Source organism: Phalacrocorax aristotelis, chromosome 7, assembly GCF_949628215.1.
Source record: "Phalacrocorax aristotelis chromosome 7, bGulAri2.1, whole genome shotgun sequence".
Classification (NCBI taxonomy): domain Eukaryota; kingdom Metazoa; phylum Chordata; class Aves; order Suliformes; family Phalacrocoracidae; genus Phalacrocorax; species Phalacrocorax aristotelis.
Window position 1 is genome coordinate 35,452,401 of NC_134282.1, and position 25,913 is coordinate 35,478,313.

The following is a 25,913-nucleotide window of genomic DNA, read 5'->3' on the forward strand; positions in this document are numbered from 1 at the left end:
TTAGAGGAAATGCATTTACTAGAAATTCAGCTCTTGAGCAATTAATTTACCTGAGCCTTCCTGTAAAGAGATTTTGTAGTCTTGTCAAATCATACAGATGGGAGTTGAAACAAGCTGTAAGGAGGAAAGCAGAATGTTCCAGCCTAGTTTTGGGTGCCCATAAATTTTTGGTGTGTATTTTTGTGGGGGTGGGGAAGTAGTTGTTTTAGTTTTGGTGGTTGTGTTTTTTTTTGTTTTGTTTTTCTTAGTTGAAACTTACTTTTTACCTTTCCCCTTTATTAGACAGTGAATATGATCAAAAGTTAGTTTTATGTAACTTAGCTGAATTTTGTTCAGTTCAAACAGCAAAGGGCCAAAAGAATTTGGGATTTAGTTTGTCTGATAAGGCACTGAAGAAGTTTCTATCAGTGCTGATCATAAAGTTAGTCAAGTATAATTTGTACCTGTATTTGAAAGATGACACGATACACTTACATTACCATTTTTCAGGGGTTTGAGAGATTTGTAGTGTCTTTTATGATCTTTTTTTTATTTGCTATTCTTTATCACAAAATGTTCTGTCTTTCTACTTCTAATCTTCAATATGGGCTAAATAAAAGTAACCATCTGCTGAATAATTGGAGGGTACAGCTTGCTGAAAGATGGTCTTACTGCTAGTGCCAAATAATCATCAAAACAAAGACTGAAAGGCTCGCCAGTGATAAAATACTGTTGTGAATTCCCAGTGTTTTTCCCTTCCTGCAAAGAATCATTTAAATCAAAAGCCTGCCCAGTTTGTTACTTTCTAATATAATTGCTGAAGCAAGTCTGAGAATGTCTTAAAACATTTTTTTTTGTCCACTTCAGGACTTTGTGAATGATACAGGGAAGAGTCTGAAAATTACATTTGAGCTTGTTTCTAACTCGCCTGGTCAGAGGGTTTGTAGAAGGCCATAAACCACTTTATGCTTCTCTGTAATGCTTGTACTGTTCATAGTATATTCCATGCTCCGCATTTCCTATTCCCTCTGCCTGCTGGAGGAGGGGCGAGGGAGAAAGCAAGCTGTCCAGGATAATGGAAACACTGAGGTAATAACATATATACTACAGATTTGACAGTGTGTGTTGGACAGTGTGGTATGTTGGAGACCTGGCTAGCTCTGTTGGATCATCTTGGATCCTCTGGAATTCATTAGCTCTGGCTTAGGGCTAGCGCCAGTTTTTGGTTGGTTCCTGTGGTGCCATTCAGAGCCTGCATGAGTTTGCTGGCATGTGTGCAGTGCTGGGCCTGAGCTGCATGTCTGCATGGCCCTGTGCCCAATCAGTAAATTTACTGAAGTGCACAAGAGTTTGGCTGGATGAATTCAGGTGTACCTTCATTCAGCTTAACCAGAGCTAATAAATCGTCCCTGATCCAATAGGTCTCTGATGTCTCTGCAGTGCCCATGCTAACGTTGTTGGCTCTGGGAATGTCCAGATTGGACTCGCATGGGGCTGGCTTGAGTCTGTAAATCTCATTGACTTGCAGGAGTTTTTGTGGATTAATCCATTCTAACTTTTATGGCTTTATAGCTGCTTAAGCTAGGTGAATCAGTATTGACTAACTGAGATTGTAAATCAATCAAGAAATAATGCTTCATGAGCATCACACAAGTCCTGATATCAGAAGTATGTGGCTGCAGTGAGAGCTGACTGAGGAAAACTTTGCTATTTTTGAAGTTCATTTGAACAGAGCATTTTATAAAGTTATGCTGCAATTTAAAATAAAACCCTAACTACATTACTAGCAGGCTTAGTAGTATATGACTTTATATAGCCACTGTTTTTTACTTACTGAAAGTTTTGCCTATTTTTTTTTCTCTCTTTTTTTTTTTTTTAATAGATTTGAGTATTCTTAGACAAAATGCTTCAGCAGAGAGAGCCAGAAATATTCTTGCTGTGGAGACCTCTCCTACAGACCTGGTGGGGGAACAAGCAGCTTCACAACGTGCACCAGTCCAACCAAGTGCCATCAATTTCTCACTTAAACAATGGAGTACCGAAATCAAGTAAGTTGGGGAAGTGGGAGAAGAAGTTATAATGAGATTGAGAGTTCCTGGCAGAGACCATTTCCTACTGAAAGATGTGTGTATGTGGTAGGCAGAGCTTTTTAGAAGACCTGGGGGTGATAAGGTGTATCAGTACATTGGACTGTATCTCTTCACGTAAACGTTTATTATACTTACTTCTTTGAAGGGCATAGCTAAACATCATTGTGTAGCATTACTGATACCTGAAAGGGAGAATCAGGTCCTGTAAAGCTCTTCTAGTGATGGCTTTGCTCTCTGAATGCAAGCAGGGAGCCCAGAGTTGCATTCTCAACTAGTACTGCTTTTTATCCCTCATTGTGTAATGGAGCTGCTAATTGCTAGCATAGTGTAGTAGTCATAGTATTTAGTGCTTATGAATTATTTTTAGTGATGAAAAACAAAACAACATAAATAATTCTTCTTCATTTTCTTCTTAAAGTAAAAGCACATGGAAAGATTTGAAATAGACGTAGTTTGAATTCTTGAGCAAAAATGTGGTGGGCCCCTTCTGAACAACAGCAATACCACATCTTTCCCCTCAGTCTTAATGAGTTTACTCTTTAGCATTAATTGCTTTAAAGAAAGGAGTCCTACTAGTTTTCAGCTCATGGTTTCTTTCTAAATGTTTGTTCACTTTGCTCTGCCTACATAGATGGATCTGCTGCTTCTACTCAAAGGATATTACAGTACTATTACAGAGCAGTTCACAAAGCAGGGCTGTAGCTTTGGTTAACTAGACCACATCCCTTCTGAGCTGTGAGTAAAATGTTTGGTTTCAGCAGCAGTGTTGAGTTAAACAGGTTCCTTTTAAAGCTTTCCTATTAAGCAGAGAGATCTGAGAGGTCACAAAGTGTTACTGGTTCTGGATTTTTTTTTTAGTTTTGTGTGTGGTGTTTTTTTTTGATTGGGTTTGTTTGGGGGGTTGTTTTTTTTTTTTCCTATTACTGTGTAGACCATCATTTAAGTTCTAGAAAAGATGGCGTATGGCTGGATTAAGAAATATGTAAATCCTGTTACTACATAGCCTGTTTAAAGTGGTAGTCTTGTATGGTTTCTTGGGTTGGCATAGCCACTTTGCTTTGGTAGAACTTAATTTGGTCATAAGAGAAGGAAAATAGCATGAAACAGTTTCTGTTAGGTGAATTCCTGTACACTTGAGAGTTTCTGGCTTTTAAAAACTTTTTTCTTGATTTTGATTTTTGGGCTTTGGTTGTTTGTGTGGTGTTGTGGTAGGGGTTTCTGGCGGTTTTTTTTGTTCATTTGTGTTTTTTTTTTTAATCTGAACTGCAGATGATGTGCTTTGGGGAAGTCTAACTAGAAGGGCAGTGTTGAAGGGAGCTGCTTAGCGTTCCCTGGTTAGTGTATATTAATGTTTCTTTTTAACTGAGCAGAAAGGCAACAGTGGAGTTGTGGGTTGGGAAGCCCTTTTGATTGGAGGGAAATGTTTCTGGTGGCAGTGGCCCAGCAGATATTGTAGCATGGTATTCGAGAGCTGGCCTTTCTCTGTATAGCTGTGACCCTAATGGTTTGGAGTCCTTGCAGATCTCTGGGAATAAACATGTAAGAAAATTTCCCACTGTGAAGCTCTTTCAGGCTGAAAGCCACCCTCCCCCATTCCACTGTTTCTGGACATGTTCAGCTGCAGTGGTTCACCTGTCTGAAAATGTTCCTGGGAAAATAATATTTATTATATCTACTGACAGATTATCCCTTTTTTTAATTCTGTGGAGTATTTTATAGGGAGTGTTCTAGTACCCCCCCACATGCTCTAAATTTTAAAGCAGGCATTCCTCATTGCAAGCTGATACCAGTGGGAAGTGGTGTCTTTGTCAGGATTGCTTGTTACGCTCAAATACCCTCTTCTGAGCTTTTGAAAAGTTGTTTTGCAGAGGATTTACTGAGCCAGCAGCTAAAACCTGAAGTATGTGAGGTGTGGACAGTTGTGCACTACTTCTGGGCATGTATTCTATCACTGGGATAAGAGCTGACAACCTTGTGAGAAGCTATTTAGCTGCGTGGTAATATGCTAGAACCTCTGACAAATTAATTTGCATTAGCACAGGCCTTGCAGTGACATGGGCTAGCACTACCTCTGCCTGTTTTGAGCTAGCAGGTCATGAGGATTTAAATTCCTGTATCTAGTAAGACAAATTTGCTCCGAGACTTGAGTCTGTAGCAGTTTTCACATGAAAGGTGAATTTTTTTCAGCATAGGCTTGGTTAGGGACAAGTGGATTTTCCTTCTAATGGCTATCCTCAGCTGCTCCAGAAAGGAGTAGAGCATGTATAATCTTAATCTGGATTTATTTTGCCTAAGTATTAAAGATGGTCATTATTACTTGCTTCTACTCCCCATATCTCTTATTCGTTCAATCCTGCAATGAATTATGCCTAATTAATAAGCAGAACTATTAGGCAATGGTGCAAGGGTTCTTCAGATGACAACCTTTCTCATGGTGCAGCTTTGGTTTATGCTCAGACCATTTTGAACAGAACTCCTGTGAAAAAGTATTAAGTGGTCATGTAAGTCTTGGATTTTAACATGCACGATCTCATTTGTCACTTCTTGATTGACAAGTGATCTTCCTTTACTGGGCTGAACAGCGTTCTTTGAGTGTATATCACAAGGAGGTCTAGTTAGTTGTATTGGACCTCTGTGTGGAATCAGGACAAGACTGTTAATATTTTCATAACAGCGAAAGCTAGTTATTAATAATGGAAAATTAAAGTGACATAGTATCATGATTATAAAAGCTGGTGGCAAAAAAAGCACCATTCAAATGATAGAAACTCTATTATAGTAAACGTATGCAAACAGCAGTACGGACGTATTTGATTGTTTTCCTGCCTACTCCACAACTCTGTGCAATTTGGGGCAGGGGTGGGATCTGATCACCTTTAGAATATGTGTGCACTATCCAATATCTTACTGGACTGTGACTAATTTGAACCTCAGTATTAGAGGATGGATGAAGGTGTTTCTGAAACTGCAGAGAGCTTTATCTACTTTGCTGGGGGTATGTATTTGCTAGGAACCTAATAGATGTCTTAATCAAAGACTTATCCTTCCTCCTGAACACATCTATGATGTGTCTGACAGAGAAACTATTGCTATAATAACTGCATTTGCATCCTAGATAGCAGTGGCAAAATAATGATTGGAAAATAGTGAAGAATATGTGTTGGAGTTAAGCTACCTGTATATTTACAGTTACTAAATTTGAAACATGTTTTCCTGCTTTTAAAAATCTATTTTCAAGTACTAATTGGCATATATAGGCATGTAGGCCTCAATTTTTTTCATCTTTATGCTGTCAGCTACTTCTGTCTCTTATTTATGTGGAATATAGTGTTGGAGACATAATGAATTATAGTAACCTCAAGTTACATAATCATAAACTAAGACTTAAGCCCAAAGCACTTAAAAATACAGAATCAGGTCTTGTGTCGTGTCTGATTGTACTTGTCATACTGTGCTTAGTAAAATAAATATTGTTTTTTAAATTCAGCTACCTACTTTTCATCTAGTAGACGGCAATGAAGCGGTGCTGCTTCAGTGCTCTTAACCATCCTATGCAAAAGCTTTACAAAATTCAGCATCAGCTATGATTGTTCATGGGCTGAACAGCAGTTTTTGAAGAAGTTTTTCTAGAATTCATTTGACTACTTGTTCCTTGTGATTTTTCAAGCTTTAAAAGGTGGTGGTGTTCAGACAGACTTCAAGAACTGAGGTTGACCAAGTGTAGAATGGGTGGTTGTGGAGTTGTGTGGTAAAGACATCAGCCACTACTCAGAGAACAGCTGTAGAGATGCCAGGTGACAATAATTTTGGGTGCCCTAGGAAATATGTCAATCATCACCCCATTTGACCTATTTAATTTGAACAGAAGGTCTGAACAATGAAGTGAGGCTTTTTGCCCCCGACAGAAATTATGATTCTTTCTGGACGAAGATTATACATATAGTATAATTCAGTCTTTGTCAAGTTGGAAAATTGATTGTTGAAATAGTTTTATTAATAACCTTTAGGATTGTTTTTAAATTGTACTTGATTATTAATGGCTTCATCACACTATAGGAACTTTGCACTGCATAATGATTAACCTAGAGTTCACTTTGATTGAAGGTTAAATCTCTTGTGAAGTTGGAAGACTGGGTTGAATCATCAAATGATCCTGAAGGTGTAATATGGGTTACTTTCAGTTTAAGGTTTGAAGAATAGGAAGAGCAAATGTGGCTGAGTGAGTGAAAGCATCCTAGTGGGTCTCCATCTTACACAGACTGTGTAGAAAATGCTGAGATACTAAATATATTTCCAACTTTATACCTGAAGTATTAAACGGATTCATATGGATTGATGTCGAATCCCCTTCTCTAGTTGAACAAAGACTTTATAATACCGAGCTACATGAATACTCATGGACTTAGGTATGGACTTAAACATTTCTGATTGCATGATGGTTGTGGTGGAAGCCGGGTAAGGTAATCTCATTCTGCTTGTGAAACGTATTGTTCTTCTAAATTAGTATCTGGCTGGAATTTAGAGGTTGTCTCTGAAATGTTCTTGCAGATAATTGGCAACGTTCTACCTTAGGAAAGAAAACCAGCTGAGGAGTCTGTCATCAGCGATTCAGCTGTAGCAGGTCTCTTGGATGATCCCAAGTTTGATATTAATCCAAAATATGAAACTATAACATACAAGTTCTGACTACGTGCTGTCCTGTTTAATGCTTGGCGGTTACCCTAAAATTCCAAGCTGCAATAACTCATCAATAAAGAGATGCTGCTTCTAAATCTTAATTTCGTTTTGTTTTCCCCCCACTGCCAAAGCAAGGATAAAACAGAGGATGATGCAAATGACCGTAGTGGTCTCCTAGATATTAATGTCCCGTTAAAGTGAAATAGTTCTGTTATTGAGACATAGCACTGTTATAGCAGGTGCTATTTAGTAGGATATACTTTATTTTCTTTTAGCTTTTATGAGGCATTGGGTTTGTCTGTGTTTTAGTTGATTTTCAGTTTGCACTGTTTCAACTGCAGTGGTTGGCTTGAAAATGCCTCTTTATAGAATGCAAAGTGGAGAAAAATTTGTCACTTTTTGTGCTGTCTTTTTCACAGAAATTCAATGTCCTCTTTAAGAAAAGGAAATAACGAAAACCGTAAAAGCGTATTTTATACCAGTGAAGAGTGGGAATTGCTGGATCCAACCCCAAAAGACTTGGAGGACTCGATGGCCCTGGAGGAAAAGAGGAAACACCTGGCAGAAGGAAGTAAAGGTAGAAGTGGGAGGAAGGAAGGGGAGCATATGCCTTACCTTCTTCAGTATAATGTACTGTATTACGTGTATCTCCAGGAAATAAGTGGAAGCTTATCTTCACAACACATCCAGAGCTCTCTAAATTATTTTTTTTTAAAATTACTTCCTTAAAATTTGCTTGGAGTCCCCTGCCATTCATATACAATAGAATAAGTATGAACCCTTTCATCTGCCATTTCAGGTCCCCGAGCATGTTACCATTTCTAGTTTTGTAACTTGAGTTGCAAAGCTACAGGATGAAGGGAAACGTTGGGACTTTCGATTATTAAGTTGGGAGTCGCCCACTGAAGAAGAACTGCTTTTAGACTAAAGACTGTATATACACATTATATTGGCTTGCTTCTGAAATGGGGAAAAAAGCGTAGGGATGCATATGCAGTGATAGCTCATTTATGCATTGTAACTGGCTGGGAGAACTGAGTTTGTTCAGCCTTGAGAAAAGGAGGCTTAGAAGGGATCTCCTCACCATGTACCAGTACTTCAGGGGTAGCTACAAAGAAGATGGAGACTCCCTTTTTACACAGAGTCACATGGAGAGGACAAGGGGGAATGGACACAAGTTGCTCTTGGGGAGATTCCGATTGGACACCAGGGGGAAATTTTTCACAGTGAGGACAGTCACCATTGGAATAATCTCCCCAGGGGAGTGGTTGACTCGGCCACATTGGAGATCTTCGAGTCGTCTGGACAGGGTGCTGGGCCATCTTGTTTAGACTCTGCTCTTCCTAGAAAGGTTGGACTGGATGATCCCTGAGGTCCCTTCCAACCTGGGATTCTTTGATTTGAACAGTGTCTGGAATAACCTTGTGAAGATGTTTTTAGAGCTCTATAAGAGCACTTTAGCTGACATCCAAGTGATTTAATCTGTTAGAAAACATCCTTCTCTAAGAATACTCTGGTGGTTATATAAATGGAGGTGAAACCTTACACTGAATGCCTCCTAAAAGAACAGTAGGCTGTGATATCAGTGATGTTTTTTTTCTGATCACTTCTGAGCTGTTAATTATTTGAAGCAAAGTTTACTTTGCCATAGCTAAGGGTACCTTTTATTTTCTGTAATGAAATGTAAAGTTCTCGTCATGTCTTATTTCTCAAGTATTAATTTATGAGCTAAATCTTTTATCTGGGAGGGGCAGAAGACTGAGCTATATACTTTTCCCACCAAAGGAAATGGCTTGGAAATGAGGCCTGTTTAACACTATTTTATTGGGCTGTTTAAATGCTGCTTAGAGTCTGATTTTAATGACCATATTTTTAAAAGGAAATCTAAAAGCTTTGAGATACCTTTTTACTAACTGAACTGAACTAGAAGAAATTGTTTTATGCAGGAATGACTAGTTCAGCTTTTCCATTTGATTTTGGCCGCATTCCACACAAAACAAGGCGCCCGTTAAAAGACATGATTGGGTCAAGCAAAAACCGGAACAGCAGTGACTCTTCTCCAACTGAGTGGTATTCTGGTAATGGCAACAAACTAGTCTCTGAACTGCAACTGAAGTATCAAAGCCAGCAAGAAGAGTTGGAACAGCTGAAGAAAGATCTTTTGAGCCAAAAGGTAATTAAGCCTTCAGGCAAAGTGCGCAAAAGCAAACAGATCTGGCAGGTGACTGTGGCCATTTAACTGCACTAAGAGCTGGTTGTTTGCTATAAAATAATGGTGCTAAATGAACCTTTGTTTACAAAAAAACCTTGAAACAAGAAGGACCAAATTTTACATCTGTTGAAGATTAGATCCCTGAACAAAACTTTCATTTGCACAGTGTTAATTAACCTGGCGTGTATATCTTTCTGTCATGGTTTAACCCCAGTTTGCAACTAAGCACCACGCAGCTGCTCACTCACCCTCCCCTGCCCTGGTGGGATGGGGGAGAGAATTGGAAGGGCAAAAGTAAGAAATCTTGTGAACAGTTTAATGATTGAAATAAAACAATAATAATCATTATAAATTGTAGTGAAAAGGAAAACAACAATAAAAGAGATAGAGGAACAAAACTGAGGAAAAACGAGTGATGCAACCTCTCACCACCCGCCAACTGATGCTTAGCAGCGATCCCTGCTCCCCAGCCAGCTCCCCCCAGTTTATATACTGAGCATGATGGCATATGGTGTGGAATATCCCTTTAGCTAGTTTGGGTCAGCTGTCCCGGCTGTGCCCCCTCCCAGCTTCTCATGCATCTGACAGAGCATGGGAAGCTGAGAAGTTCTTGACTAGTGTCAGCACTACTTAGCAGCAACATCAGTGTGTTACCAACATGATTCTCATCCTAAATCCAAAACCCCGCATTGTACCACCTACTGGGAAGAACTGTCCCAGCCAAAACTAGGACACTTTCTTATTATCTGAAGCTAGATTTCTCAGTGTCTGCCAGGATCCTGGAGAATAATCACAGCTTCTTTCACCATTTGTACATGTAATTCCTGAGAACAAATTCTTTCAAGTCCTTCTTTTATTTGGTTTGGGTTTTGTTTCTTTTAATTCTGGAGGAGAGGGTGAGGGAATGGGGCTGACTTCTCTCCCTTCCTCTCTCACCCCCATCATCACAAACGATTTTGTAAATGATAGGCCTAACCATAAATCTATGTATGTAGTACTGCCCTCATATAGAGTTCTAGATTCTATGTCCTTACAACTCAGATTTGTTAAATACCTTGGTTTTATCTAAAAGAATTTATCAAAATCAGTGCCTCATTCTAGGTATATCTTTATGATTTACAAGTTTTTGTAAACTTCCAGATAGGTTATTGAACACTCAAGTTCTCAGGAATTCCATAAAACAAATTCCTATTTCCGTCCTTGTATTCTTAATCAGTGTCAGAGAACTATATTTTTAAAAATCCCACTTTTATTGAAGAGTATTGCAAATACTTCTAGGGTTGAACTTAACCTTCCCACAGTTCCACAGTGTTAAACCATAATGAAACATGGGGAACTGCAAGGATAATAATCCCGATTAGTGAGACTTGCAAGTGAGCAGTCTGCTGTTCTTGCTTTCTTAATGTTTATTGTTGATCTGGATATCTTCTTATCTTGTGTGTGGTTTTCAATTTTGGTGGTGTGGGGTTTTGTTTTTGTTTTGTGGGTTTTTTTTAGTTTTGTGTGTTGGATTTGTTGGGTTTTTTTTTGTTGGGTTTCTTTGGGGGTTTTTTACAGCTTAGCTTTCAGAGAGCTTACTTTTACATTATTTTTTTTAACTTCACTTTGACTTATTTGCCTTCATTTCTTGAATGTTGTTGTAAGATCTCATTCCAGCAAGGAAGAAATTAAGTAGGGTTTTACTTTCAGTGTAACTGCTGTGAAAATCAGCTTCTCTTATGCATGTGTATCCATGATTCCCCAAGCAAAACACATACATCTTTCATGCAAGTGAATAAATGTTTTAATTGTCCAGGATCTGTGCAATGCCGTGAGCAAAGATACTTCTTTTTTAGTGTGAGAGGAGTAGAAGATGAAAACTGTAGAATTGTTCAGTGGATGTGTTTTCGAAAAAAAAGTTCTAGTTCAGAGCATTTGATGCTGTCTTTTTTGCAAAGACCACAGAAACTTCTTTTCTCCGTTGTGGCAAGTCAGTTAATTACTTGGCAGATTCTGTGGCAAGATTTCCTAAACAACCCTTCAAAGGCTTCCTTTTCAGCAAAGCAGAAATTTTTTTTCCTCCTTTTATTTTCTCTGCATCTGTTAGGGAAGAGAGCAATTAGTTATCTTCCCATTTTCATTCTGTAATGTTCACCTCTTAATTTTTTTGGCTTAAGCTCTCTTCATATTTATCTTCTTAAAACAGGGCTTTGTAAAAGTATGCCTTTTTTAGCTTCCAAGTAAATGCTGGGCCACAGCCGTCAACTACTCTTCCCAAACCTGTTGTAGCCTTTCCAGGCAGGATCCTTAGCTCAGTGAAAGACATTTAAGTCATTTGTAGAGGCCAGTCATTGTAAGGTGGTAGCCTGCTAGAAATCATGTTGTGTAAATGTTTGCTTTTTTCCTTAAAAACACCACCATGAAGTCTGTTATAAGCTGATGACTGAGATGCAAAACCCATTCCAAAGCTTTCTTTTACTTGACGTTAGACTTCTAAGTTATAAAACTTAAAAAATTAAAACTTCATTACAATCTTTTTTTTTTAAACTCAGGAACTTGTGCGACTACTGCAGCAAACAGTCCGATCTTCCCAATATGATAAATATTTTGCAAGCCGTCTTTGCGAGGGGGTTCCCAAAGACAAGTTAGAGCTGTTGCACCAAAAAGATGACCAGATTTTGGGTCTCAACAACCAGCTTGAAAAGTTAAATCTGGAAAAAGATAGTCTGCAGCAGGAAGTAAAGAATCTGAAATGTAAAGTTGGAGAACTCAATGAGCAGCTGGGTATGTTGATGGAAACTATTCAAGCTAAAGATGAAGTGATCATGAAACTCTCTCATCAGCTCAGCGAATGTGAGGACAATACATCCTCTCAAAGTGGAGCAGTAAATTCTTCCATGGCTACCTGTACTAACAAGGAACTACAGGAACTGGACAGACTAAAAGTAAGAGCAATGTCTCTGTCTTGGTGTATAGGGGAATCTCTGCTCCCTGTAAAAACTACTTTCTAGTCTGCTATACTGTTTGAGGCGATCACTACAGCAGTTCTCCAAGATACTCATCAACTGAGGCTTTCTCTGCTTGGAATCTACACTTCGAACTGTTTATGTGGCAATCTAAATAGGACTTCTATACTTTGAGCTGGTCTGTACATCTGTAGGAAAGTGTCCCATACTTTCAGTAATTTAATCATTGGTGCGGAGGAGGAGTGATGTGAGAATTAATCAAAGGAGTGAGAAAAAGTAAGGGTAAGAGGAAGGTAGAAGCATGGAGGAAAACAACCAGAAAGCTTAATTATTTTATTTTTTAAATATCAAAAGTGAGGAAACGAAAAGCATGTGAAATGGCAAAGCCGAGCTCTGAGGATTAAAAAGGAGGAGTATAACAACCTGTTTTACTAATGCTGCTCCAGATGTTGTCAATGCACGTGTGGTGGTTTGGTGGTTGGTTTTTGTTTTTTTTTTTGTGTGTGTGTTTTTTTTTTTTTCTCCCCTCGAGCCTACCTCAGTGAATGTGTCAGAAGTTCTTAATGGAATTACTGAAGTTACCCACTTTGTTGTAAACATGCTTTCTTGCCTTTGGATAAATATTGTATTCCAAACTGATTAACATTCCAAGGGATTTGGAATACAAATAAGTAATTTAAAATATTTATAAATATTCATAATTTTCTTTATGTGAGCCTGGGAAGTTTTAGAAAATAAAATTGAAACTAGAAATCAATGGTCTTGGCAGAAAGCCGACCAAAGCTTGTAGATACTGTGGACTGTGGGAGTATTGTAATTGTTGGGAGCGTACCAACATTCCCTCATCCCACAACCTCAGGTTCTAGAGGTAATATTTGTAGCCTAGAGCTGAGTGGATTAGGCAAGGAAGCTTATTGCTAGGGATTTATATTTTGTATGGAGGCAGACATCAAACTTGTACTTAATGAGAACTGGTGAGAGTGACCAAAACCCAAGGGGCGTTTGCCCATGCTCCTTGTATTGCATGGTGTGTGGTTCTGGCCGATGTGCAGCACCATGACCTCTCTGGTGTGCTCAGCATGCAGGTTTCTGTTCTCCTCCCTGGTGGTGCAGCCTCACAGGGTTGGGCCTGTCTTGTGACAGCAAGCAGCAACCAGCTGCCTTCTGCCAGGAGTGTAGCACTGGAAGGGCGGCAAGCAAGGCACAGCACCACCCTTTACATCTCTGTGCTTGTATTTGGCATGTATGTTTATCTTACGTGAAGACTGAAAATAATATTTTATTTGATCCTGATATTTTTAATGATAAGCAGTATTAGTAGCTGCTTGTTCTGTATTCTAAGGCAGGCATTTCTCTGGTAGACATTTGCTGTTTGTAAGATATTTTTATTAAAAATCCAGTTTGTGTGTGGGTTTGTTTTTTTTTTTAATCAACAGGACAATCTTCAGGGTTATAAGACCCAGAATAAGTTTTTAAATAAGGAGATTTTGGAACTTTCTGCTCTACGAAGAAATGCAGAAGCAAGAGAGAGAGAATGGCAGGCAAAGGTCAGACTAACACAGCATGTTCTCATTTTTGCAATGTCTAAAGCAGTTGTCAAAAATTCAGTTGTAAATCGACTCAGGGAATGTAACTGTGGAACGGAAATGGAATGACTTAAATATATTAAATGTGATAACTTAACCCCCAACCTCATCCTCCCCCAAACCCAATCCTTACAGACTAATCTTTTTGAATGGATTCTTGAAAGAAGTCATTGACTTTAAAATCACATTAACCAGTGGAAATTTTCATAACTTATGAACACAGGCATGTATATATTTCTAAAAACATTGTTTCCTCAGAATTAAGGCTGTAATACTTATCTTGAAGAATGCAAAAGACAGGGTGTGTAAGGATTTGGTATGTTGCTGAGTAGAGCTTTATCCTGAGCACAAAGGATGACTATGGTATGGTGAATGTAACTTTTGAAGTATGTTTCTGTGTAGATGACTTGGAGTATAGAGAAGTTGAGGGTAAATAGTGAAGATTTCTGTTGCCTCGAGCTAGGAAAATATGCATACATCCATAGTTAAGGCAAAGTATGTGTAGCTATGGTTTGGTAGGGTTTGCTTTTGTTTTTTTGGAAACGATGCCCACAGTGTTCAGGGCTAAATGCTGTATTTTGGTCACAGTGGTGCATGTTTACAATTCCTACGTACTATTACCTAACTTGTGTCATTAAAATTCCATTTAAGTTCTTTTGTTCAAACATGCATAGGCTAAAGCTGTTACTTTAAAAGCACAAAATGGTTGAGTTGTCCTTCATAGAATGTAATGATAATTAAAGCTTGCTCAGATTTTATGCATGTGAAAATACATGTGATAGCAAGTCTCTGGTCTACTATTTTGTCTTAAAAGACTTTCTGTTAAAAGTGACAAGTATTTGAGGTTCTCTTCCCAAGTACTTTATATACAGAATTTTACAGTAGTGTAATAAAATGCATATATAACTTTCATTTTCCTCACAGAAGGGTTGCTTATGTGTTCTGGTGCTACAAAAATGGGAAGATGGAAGTTGACTGTTCTTGACTCACAGGTTTCTAAGCGATAAACTAATAGAATAATATTGAACCAGTTTTTAATAGAAGTGTAGTACAAAGTAAGCTTCTGAAGACTTATGATATTACATATTGTTTTTTTGCAGTATACTAGCTTGGAAGCCAAACTCTGCCAGATAGAAAGTAAATACTTGATTTTGCTTCAAGAAATGAGAACTCCTGTTTGTTCTGAGGAGCAGAGTCCTACTCGTGAGGTCATCACACAGTTACTGGAAGATGCCTTGAAAGCAGAAACTAGTGAACAACCAGAACAAACATTTTTTAAACCACACCTGGTCAGGTAATTTGGTCCTATTAAAAGAAATATTTGTGTATTTTGGTCAGTGGTCCCGGTTCTAACATTGCAAAAATAGACAGTGGGCATATATTTGCAGGATTTGGGGTTTTTAATGTATTTCCCTTCATGAATAACAGTATTGTCATGAAATCCTTTCGGCTGTATGAATAAGTTTATTACTTCATTTGAGATACAGTATAAAACTTAGACTCAAATGTTGCTGTATAGCTGAAGAGATGAGTTAATTTTAATTTGACCATGTTCTTAAATAAATTGCTTAATCTGTGTAGTAATATATATTGGAATACGGGTACAAAGTCTTGTATATGGGTTATAAAAATAATTATTAAAGGATATACTTCAGAAAAATGTTTAAATAATAATTGTTAAAACTTGAAAACTATGGGGAGTGGCTTGAGGGATATTTAAAGTAACATTAGGATGAGAACTTGAGAGTTTCAGGGCTACTGAACACATTTTTAAAGGCCTTTTTTCTTTTTTGCCCTCCATTTCAGTGAATATGATATATATGGTTTTCAGACAGTCCCAGAAGATGATGAAGAGGAGAAGCTAGTAGCAAAATCACGAGCTTTGGACCTGAGATCACTTTCTCTCAGTGAAAACAGAGAGATCTCCACAGGGGTAAAATGGGAAAACTACCTTGCAAGCACAATGAATAGAGAGATGATGCGCTGTGTAGAACTAAAGAATCTTATTCGATCTGGAATTCCACATGGACATCGTTCCAAGATGTGGAAATGGTGTGTCAATCTTCATGTTAAAAAATTCAAGGACAGCACTGTTCCTGGGTACTTCCAAACCTTGCTTCAAAATGCTCTGGAAAAACAAAATCCTGCGTCTAAACAAATTGAGTTGGATCTCTTGAGAACTTTGCCAAACAACAAACATTATTCCTCCCCAACATCTGAAGGGATCCAGAAACTGCGAAATGTGCTGCTAGCATTTTCATGGAGAAATCCTGATATTGGATATTGCCAAGGGCTCAACAGGTAAGATTTTGCAGATCTTGAGTTAAAATTATACAGTGGAATACTTCATGAGCCTTTCAAATCACGTGTATAGCGCTATGCTTTTGGACAGCCATTTGACTCATGGGTTTTTTAGTTCATAATTTATAATGTTCTAATATCTATCACATTTAAAAAATAAAAATAAATTAAAAAACCAAGACTTGGATCATGAGACTTGTTAAATCAGCTTGGCAAAAGAACTGGAACTGGAATTAACTCACATCAGAAATGGGCTACTTAAGGGTAGTTTTACATTGCCTTCCTGTCAGTTGTAGGGGATCTTTATGCTTTTGTGTGCAAGAATTTGATGGGTTTTGCTTTTTTTTTTTTAAAAAAAAAAAAAAAACCAGAAATAAATGCTTGAAAGCTTTTTGTTCTGTCGAGGCCACAAATTTCAGCATTTCCTTCAGGATGTCTTCAATCAGAATTGTAGTACTCAATTTAGGGATGACTCTCGTGTTACAAGGCTAAGAAGAATTTTAAGTCATTGCAGTTGGTGCTTGCCGAAATAACTTTGGTACTTTGAGATCTGTACCAAAAGAAGGTGTTATTTGAAGCAGGTGTATTAGTCTAACACCATTCTTGTCCCCATAATATAATACTGAAAATGTCAATTTGTGCACTAATTTATGGACTAGTACAGGGTAAAAGACTTGAACTGGAGCAGCTTTGTCATTTGAAACTGTGCTGAAGAATCACAGAATGGTAGGGGTTGGAAGGGACCTCTAGAGATTTTCTTGTCCAACCCCCCTGCTTGTGCAGGGACACCTAGAGCAGGGGGCACAGGACTGCATCCAGGCAGGTTTTGAATGTCTCCAGGGAAGGAGGCTCCACAGCCTCTCTGGGCAGCCTGTTCCACTGCTCTGTCACCCTCACAGTAAAGAAGTTTCTGCTCATATTTAAGTGGAACTTCCTGTGTTCCAACTTGTGCCCATTGACCCTTGTCCTGTCATTGGGCTCCACTGAAAAGAGCTGAGTCCCAACATCCTGACACCCACCCTTTAGGTGTTTATAGGTATTGATGAGATCCCCCCCGCAGTCTCCTCTTCTCCAGGCTGAGCAAACCCAAGTCTCTCAGCCTTTCCTCATAAGGGAGATGCTCTCCAGTCCCCTGATCATCTTGGTAGCTCTCTGCTGGACTTGTTCAAGCATTTCCCTGTCCTTCTTAAACTGGGGGGCCCAAAACTGGACACAACACTCTAAATGTGGTCTCACTGGGGCAGAGTAGAGGGGGAGGATAACCTCCCTCGACGTGCGGGCCACACTCCTTTTAATACAGCGCATAAGTAGTAGTGGAATAGAGGCAGTGAATAATGTGGTAGAGGTAAAGAGGTGGTGCTGGCAGCAGCAGCAGAGGTAGTGAATGATGTAGTAATAATACGTATTCTTTTTCTGAGTATTCATCACTAGTGGTTGCATTCTGTAGGTAAATCATATGTTTGTTGCATTAATATTGTCGCTGACATGTCACAAGGCATGTCTGAAGAACACGGCTGTTGCAGTCTTGGAGCACCATGTCTTTGGTGACTAGAAGGTGATGGAGGTGCTTTTGCTAAATTTGAACTTTTTGTGCAGCATTATTTTCTCCTGGGACGTTTTTTGTTTCATTTTTGGTTTTACTGTAAATAATTCTGCAGAAGTTAAAAGCAAATTAAATATTTATTCCTTGCTTTGGTTCTCTTAAGCTTTTAAAGTGTGATCATCTTATTAAGCTGTGCAACATCAGAAGCAGTTCGTGTTGTTACAGATGCTCTGGCATACAGAAAAAACCCCAAGTTTAATTGGAGGAATATATTGGAGGTTACCTTTCATATTCAAACAACTATTATAAACATGAAGTTATTTTCTGAATTTTTTTTTCTTTCATTATATTCATTGGAAACAGGAAAACCAGGAATGCTGCTGCTGTTGAATCTTTTTTTTATTCTACATAAAGAAATTCTTAGAACAAATTTATTCTTTGAAAAAAATTTAGGGCTTTTTTTTCCTTCAAAGACAATGGTAGATAAATGTGTTACTTACATGTATTTTAATAGATATAAAGTAAACATGCTAGAAAGGATTTTTCTAAACCTAAGATTTTTGTGTGAAATACAAGAACCATCTGTTCTTTCTCCTCTTCAATAAGGAAAGACAAATGTATGGGAATTGCAGTAGTATATTTAGGACTTGGAAGCTTTTCATTATTTTGCCTTAGTTCCTGGGAAAATGGCTTCTAGCAAATCACTTTGCTTTTGCCTTTAACTGTGTTCTTATTTAACTGATCAAAAATAGTTGGCTTGGCTGAGAAGGCATCTCATTGCCCCATCTTAAACTTCATTAACCATTTTGCTGTTTAGTGCACTGCTGTTAACACATTTATCTCTGCTGAATAGAAGCAAAGGCTTTATTGTAATTGTTCTTAATACGTTTTGTGATACTATAATAACTTTTTTCTCCAAACAAACCCTATTTTCAGACTGGTAGCGATTGCACTTCTGTATTTGGAACAGGAAGATGCTTTTTGGTGTCTAGTAACAATAGTGGAAGTCTTCATGCCTCGTGATTATTATACTAAGACACTACTAGGATCTCAGGTATGTTCTCTGCCAAAATAAAGCCTGGTCCTGTAAACTGCAGCCAGGCAAAAACTTTCCTCTATAAAACTGTGTTGACAGAGGTGAGTTCTAGGCACCAGGGCCCTTGTTTGGACAAGGACTCTGAGTATAACACTGAAGTAACTGTTCAGTGATCTGCTTGGAGCTCCAGTCCTTAACCTCTCTTCTGATTATTAGCTTCACAACATCGACTGAGCTGATTTATCATTTCTTCCCTCAGAATTGGTGGGGAGGCAGTGATGGGCTCTCTGGGGGAGTGGGGGTGAGAATGCATTTTGCAGTAATGTGAACAGTGTATGCTGTAGTGCTCTTCTGCTTCCACGTGATGCTCTGGTATGTGCTGCCTCCTCCCTCTAAGTCTTTCCCCAGCTTGTTCACTGGTCTGATGCTCCTGCTGCACCAGTGCAGCACTAGTCACCTGTAGTAGGAACACAACACCTGTGTGTGAGGAGCCCTGTGAGACTGGGGGTGGATTGAGAAGCAAAATGTTGTGTCATCAAGGGCGGTGTGTGTTGGGATGGCCCTGTATGTTTTGGGTGGATCTAGCTTAGAAGTGTTAGCTAGACAGTCCTAGGTTTCCAGGTCAACTCTTGAAAACTTGCACTTACAGATTGGTAGCAGCCCTACTTTGAATGACATCTATGGTGGAAAATTAGGAGCAATAATGTCATATTTGTCATCTCTTTAGGTTGATCAGCGAGTATTCAAGGATTTAATGAGCGAGAAGCTTCCACGACTGCATGCTCATTTTGAACAATACAAAGTTGACTATACTCTTATAACTTTCAACTGGTTTCTTGTGGTCTTTGTGGACAGCGTGGTTAGCGACATCCTTTTTAAAATCTGGGACTCCTTCCTATATGAGGGACCAAAGGTGAACTGAACCAGCTAAGTTTTTTCAGTTGTTACCTGGTAACAAAATACTATGGTGTTATTGACTGCAGAGTGGAGGAAAGTTGTTTCACAGTTAAGAATCACTGGTAGGAAAAAACAGGGAGGACATGCATAAATAACCAGTCAAAAACTTTCCATTTTGTCGGTGTTCTGCAAATTAAAACCTTAAGTTGCATGGAAGAATTCTAAATGCTAGGTATTTTCCTTTCACTACCCACCATTTTTTTAACCTTTGAAAAAGTAAAGCTGTAGGCAGTACTGTTTAGCCAGACATTCAACTCTCAATCAATTTTAAGTAATTATATCAAAATGAGAGCTACTTTTATAAAGAAGAAAGGTTACGCGAAGGAGACAGAAGTCAGAAGTATTGAAAATATGTAAGAATTAGTTGTAACCAAGTGCTAATGTTTAGCTTGTCTCTGCAGAAACTATTTGTTTTATTTCTGCAGACATTAAAAGTACAACAGACAAATAATGACTATCTGGGGTCCTATATCATCAGCTAAGGGGTGGGGGTGAAAGAATTTTCATGTGTTTCATACTTGTTAAATTGCATTGCAATAAAATTGGTGCAGGAAAAAAATCATTAGGTTCAAACACAGTGGTACCACTAAAGCAGATGTGGTAGGCAACTGGAGAGAACAGGAGAGTTAGAAAATAAGTAGACAAAAACTGTGTGTGCTAGATTTCTTTTTGGCCTCATCTGAGCATTATAACACACAGTGGTATTTTGGTTGTGTGTTCTTTCAAATCAGTTTTAAGCATCCTGGTATTTTTTTAAAGGCAGCCAGGTACAGAATGACAAAGTTCAGAACTTACTGAAGCCTTTTCAGAATGAAAGGAAATAATGCTTCATCCAGCTTGTGCCAAAGTTGATTTGACAAACTGGTATCAGAAATTACTTCAGCATCAGTCCCCCAACGTGTTGGGAAAATTGAAGGCATTGGAAACAATCCATATAAAAAGCAAAACTTGATTTTAGCTCTGCAGTAACTTAATAAATGCATTCATCAGATGTAGCAGTGTCTGTTCTACAACTGAATTAGGAACTCAAAACTTCAAAGAATTTGTATGCTATAAACCCAGTATTGTATTCTGGATAGAACTGGTTACAGGGCACAACACAATTATTTGGCAGCTTTTGGGAATGGAGGACGGGGCAGGGAGTAGCAGGTGTGATTACATAGTTCAAGCGAAGGCCATAGGAAGAGTAACACTTTTCCTTTGAGTTTGTAATAGATAATAACGAGAGCCAATGCATTCTGTTGTTATAAAGAAACAAACATTGTATATATTTTTATTAGGTAATATTCCGATTTGCCCTGGCACTTTTTAAATACAAAGAAGAGGAAATCTTAAAACTACAAGATTCAATGTCCATTTTCAAGTACCTTCGATATTTCACACGCACCATACTTGATGCTAGGTGGGTAACTCAAACCTGTGTGTAATTTGAAAGACTTGTAGCGGAGGCATGGAAGAAGTCTGTCGTGCTTTGGGGTTTCTTTGTTTTGGTTTTATTTAGAACTTAATTTAGATATAAAGCAACTGGAGAGGAAACTACTCAGATTTCTCAGGAGTAGTTTTATCTAGCAGAGACAAAAGCCCAAATGATTAATCCATAATTGTAAATCTTTAGGTATGATGGAGATTACTTGGCCAGGCTGGTCTTGTTTAGCAGTTGAATCATGGTAGCAACACTTAAGAATTTCAACCATAGGTGAAGTCTCACCCTGCGCTGCAGATAAAACTTCTGTTGTAAAATGTTTTGTGATAAATAAAAACACATCCTGTCTCAAGTATTAAAAATGTCAGCTGTGACCCACTAGGTTTAGATATCTCATGCATCATTAATGCATAGCCTAATGCCACATAACTCCCGCTGATTTTAAGATACACTTTGAAGCAGAGAATAAATACAAATCAGATACTCTTCTATTCTTTAGTCCTTGCATAGGAGTTACAGTTTGTAAATTAGGGTCTAATGTTTTTAGGTTCTTAGTTTCAAGACTGTAAAGCAGCAGATTAATCTTAAAAACAAAAGTCACATTGGGATTGGTTTAATATCTGAAAATATGTTTTGCACAGATACTGAAACTCACTGACTGAGAATTTAGGACAAGTCATGTACTGGAATCTGAGGTTTGTTTTTACTGTAATAAATTCCGTATGAATTCAGGCTTATACTTTGGCTCCTACTGTAAGAGCTGTTTATTTTTACTTCCTGTGTTTCAGTTTTGACTGGAGAGAAGTTAAAGCTGAATAATCTTAATCTGTGCTTAAAAAGGATTGTTGGGACTGATGCAGGGAGAATGTTCTGCAACTGATTTAAATGGTAAAAGTCTTGATAACAGATGTTGCTTCCTCTGCTGAAACCTCTCAAAAAACTCTTGAGGGGGAGTTGCATGGCGCTATGTATTTTAGCATTCCCCCCCGCTTTGATTTGAAAAATGCTGGACAGTTGTACTCAGCTGTTTGTGACCAAAATAAATGCTGACTCTGATTCCAAATCTGGATGTGACAGAGAATTATGTACTTCATTTTTGGGAAGAGGGTGCACATAGCTTTAACAGAAAACAATAAATAAAACAAACTTGTGGATATTTCGTAATCGAAAAATAAACAGGCTATTTTATAGCTTATAATCAAAGATGTAATACGTAGTACCAGTGGTACCACAGCAGTATCACCAGAAACTCCCCTCATCGGGGAGGGGGGATGATTAAATCTTTTTGCTCTTTTTGCTCTTAACATTATTTGAACAAAATTGATTAAATTTTTAAATAAATGAATCAGAGATGCAGATTTGTCTTTCCTTCCTTTTCCAATTATGTAATGGAAATGGCTTTCCTGTCAACTTTCTGCTGTAAAAACCTATTTTAAAGATTTCTAATACTGCCAGAAGAGATCTCGTTCTGGTGTATCTTTGGGTATCCTTGGCAGATGGTGAGTTCAGGTGAGGACAGAATTCAGTGCATCAAAGATATTTACAATACAAATATACTCTGTGCTGGTCTGTAAATCTCTGGTTTTGTAGGATTTTACGAGTCAAGAGTTGAAAGTAGTGCTGTAGTGCCACCTAGGGGATATCAGTTTGCCTGCTAGAAGTGATACGGAATGATTCGTGCTGCCTGGTTTCTTATGTTACCATTTTTGTACAAGTTTTACAGCATCAAAATTTAAACAATACAGAAGCATGTAGGATGATGTCTTTCCTGATATGGACAAAAAAGTCATCTTGATGTAGAGGAAAAATTCAGAATTATTATTTTTATAGAATTCGTGGGCATGGGTTAGAAAACTATTTTGCATAGAATTCCTAAGTTTAAGCTCTCTTCTGGAGAAAAGTCTCTACAGACTTGTGCATAATTATACTGTAGGTTATTGAATGTCATAGTTATATTTTTCTACAGATTAAAGTTGTGTTCCATAGCACATTGTGCACAGGTAGAGAAGCTGTTGAAATAAGTTCTGTTTATAAATAGCAGGAAATTGTTCCTGTTCACTCAACAAAAGAAACCTAGGGAGAGCTTAGCCTTAAATAAACTGTCCAAATAAATTTTCTGATAATCTTGGTTCACCTGATAATTAAACTAGAATAAGTTAAATTCCAGTTCCCCTTTTTCCCGTAGTAGATAATGAGATATTTTCCAGGTAGAGATCAATAGTAATGATCTAGCTAACTGTATTTAGACTAATTAGGCAAATCAGTTACTAGTTTTGCTGTGACTGAATGACAGTATAATACAGCATAACTCTGGAAGGGTGATGGGTACTCTGGTCCTTTGCGATGTGATCTGACAAGCTTGAATTGACACTAGCTCAGAGGTTTCTGTGCCTCAGCCAGGAGAATCCCAGAGCTTTCTCACCATATCATAAAGTTTGGTTTATATGCGTTTCATGTTATCCTTGTCTGTATTTGTGTTATCCCAGGCTTTACCTGGCCTCTTACACTACTTCATTATCTTGGATAACTTGCGAGCTCACTGTCCTGGGATTGAATGAGCTTCAGTGAGTTACATGGAAGAAGTTACCTGATCTATAAACGGGTAACTGGATGTACCAAGTGTTCAGTTTAGCCAATGAAGCTCTGATCAGCCAAGCTTACATCTTCTGTTTAGTGTTGTCAAGGCTATAATCACTGTAGCTTTAGAGTTTGCAGGTGGCTTTGCAGATTGTTGAGCATTTGATAACACTTTATCACTTGAAATACTGAAAACATATAAGACCTATCAGGTATGTGAAGGAGACCAGAGATATTAGCCATATACTAAATATTAATATGGATGAAGGTCAAAACTAATTTGAAAGAACACCAAATGTGAATTATAGTCTTCTAACATTGTATAATCTTACAGGAAACTGACTAGTATTGCTTTTGGAGACCTGAATCCTTTTCCATTACGTCAGATCAGGAACCGGAGAACCTATCACCTGGAGAAAGTACGTCTTGAACTAACTGAACTAGAAGCTATTCGTGAGGATTTTCTACGTGAACGAGACACATGTGTAGAAAAAAGAGACCTTATTAGTGATGATGAGGAGGATAGTTGAAACTACTCAACATAAACTTTTCTTTGGGACAGTGACCAAAGTGAGTTAACCTCCAAAACACTTTATTAATCCTGTCAAACAGAATGTAAACTAGCTGCTTTTGGAAATATGCAGGACAGATTTCCAAACTTCAGCACTTTCAGAAATATTGCTTTGTACGGAGGCCGAACACTTCTGTTTACATTCATGGAAATGTATGTTGAGCACTTAATATCTGTCTCAGTCAATCAGCTGAATTGCCAGTTGTTTTCCCACAGTGCACTCTTAGTGCCTGTGTGTGAAACTGTAGTAAGAAAAAGTGTACACTCTGTTCACCACATTCATTGCCAGTCTGCGGTTTTGGTTTGGTTTGTGGGTTTGGGGTTTTTTTGTTTTATTTTTTTTTATGTAATCATGTTTTTTTTGTAGTCAGGTTCAATGTGGGAGAACATAATATTTTTTGGTTTCAGGTTGGTTCAATAAATGCTTTCATCATGTTGTCCTTTAAACTAGCCATTCTTGAGGTCACAAACTAGAAAAATACAGAATGAAGCACAGGAAGAACTTTGACTTCTCTCGAAGTGACATGAAATGGATCATCAAACAGAACACTTGAATATATGGACTTAAAGGTAAAATAGGTAACTATTTGCCACTGAATGTTCAGTTTATCACTGAAACAGTGATATCAAACATCATTTATGCTTTTCTGGGCAGCTGTGTTGATAAAGATCCTTATTAATGCAAAGGGGTTTATAGATAAAATTCCGTTCAATCAATTCTATTTCTATACACTTTTTTGATTGTAATGTCTCAAGCCACAACCAAAACCCAGCTATTATAGAAGAAGAATAGTTTGTCACAGGAGTACCATGTTTTAGAAGCTAATTAGTTGTATATCTGTTGAAGGCGCTTTCTTTTCAATTTTTTAAATTTATCTTAATTTTTTTTATTTTAGTGCTTCTTCCTATTTAGGGCTTGAAATAAGATTAAGTCTTCATATTTAAGAAGACAGATAGCATTCTTTTTGCATGAATGTATACTATTGTACAATAGTGGTAGCAATAGGACTCCTGAGACAAGAATCTATCAATTAATCAAAGGAGCCTAAGGAGTCCCAGCATGCACACAGAAATTCAGATCCTTTTCCAGCAGAAAAACGCAATATTCTCTTACTGTGTCAGCCTTGCTGCAAGTGTTGCATGTACGTCCTACAAGACAGCTGTAAGGAAACATTGGGGGTGTTTAGCTGTGGTGTTTCTGACTATGGAAGTGTGACTGGAGGCCATTCTTTCTCATCTGATGGCTAGCAATAATCTTAAAAAAAAAAAATTCCTTGTCTGAGGACAAGGAAGGCTTCTTTCTTGCTGGCTGTTCTCTGGACTTCTGCAATATTCTTTCTTGAGGGTGTTGGATTGACTTAAATGTTGGGTCTGGATGCATCATGATAAAAGTAGGACTCAAATACTATGCAGCAAATAGCTGAGCTCTGGGGAAGTGGTTAATTGGTGGTCGGGACTGGTCAAGTGCATCAAGCTTCTACTTCACGTGTTTTCTTCCAGTTTTCTGAGAACAAGTAGGACTTCTTTATCGGGTATACTCATGTAATTGTTTTAGAAAACTTAAGTGTGTGCAGGTAGAAATCCTGTTTCTGTTTCACAGCACTTTTTTTTGAGAATGTATTTGTAGCCTTCTCTAAATAAGCATATTATAGCCAATTTATCTGGAAGGGAAATATTTAATCAGTGGTGAACATTGTAACTTACAGGACTACTTTTGATAGAAAATGTATACTTCTTATATGACATTGAATTTTTAATTAGCCAACAAATCCTTGCCAATGAGGGACACATGGTATGATCATCTTGATTTCTAAGTTATTTATCTTGTAAAAATGTCCCCTACCTTGTCTATTGTAAGCGCTAGTTTGGGTTTTTTTATTCCCTCGTTACTCTCGGTTGTGTACTTGAGTTTGTTAGGCAGGTTTTTCATATTATTGCATGTACTGTATTCATTTTTACTTACAATCAGTGTATGAATATAAAAATGGGACCAGGTTTTCTAATTTTCTGGTTATG

At 38.0% G+C, this 25,913-nt stretch overlaps 1 protein-coding gene and 1 long non-coding RNA gene across 7 annotated transcripts in view; both read left to right on the top strand.

Moving 5' to 3' along the window:
* The window catches only part of TBC1D2B (TBC1 domain family member 2B), a 37,222-nt gene extending 11,878 nt beyond the window's left edge, over positions 1 to 25,344 (top strand). For 3 of the 6 annotated variants that reach the window (XM_075100009.1, XM_075100014.1, XM_075100012.1), the window contains exons 3-13: positions 1,862 to 2,027; positions 7,166 to 7,323; positions 8,693 to 8,919; positions 11,490 to 11,882; positions 13,340 to 13,450; positions 14,590 to 14,783; positions 15,296 to 15,790; positions 18,270 to 18,387; positions 19,097 to 19,282; positions 20,607 to 20,728; positions 23,661 to 25,344. In XM_075100009.1, coding sequence (XP_074956110.1) covers positions 1,862 to 2,027; positions 7,166 to 7,323; positions 8,693 to 8,919; positions 11,490 to 11,882; positions 13,340 to 13,450; positions 14,590 to 14,783; positions 15,296 to 15,790; positions 18,270 to 18,387; positions 19,097 to 19,282; positions 20,607 to 20,728; positions 23,661 to 23,856 — 2,366 coding nt within the window. In that variant the 3' untranslated portion in view covers positions 23,857 to 25,344. Of the gene's footprint in view, positions 1 to 1,861; positions 2,028 to 7,165; positions 7,324 to 8,692; positions 8,920 to 11,489; positions 11,883 to 13,339; positions 13,451 to 14,589; positions 14,784 to 15,295; positions 15,791 to 18,269; positions 18,388 to 19,096; positions 19,283 to 20,606; positions 20,729 to 21,390; positions 21,445 to 23,660 lie in introns of all 6 variants that reach the window. The other 3 variants (XM_075100011.1, XM_075100010.1, XM_075100015.1) reach the window with 3 other exon arrangements.
* Positions 15,797 to 17,480, top strand: LOC142060214 (uncharacterized). Its single transcript, XR_012661659.1, has 2 exons — positions 15,797 to 16,122; positions 16,179 to 17,480. It is a non-coding gene; the product is annotated as an uncharacterized LOC142060214 (long non-coding RNA).
* Positions 25,345 to 25,913: the final 569 nt, after the last annotated feature.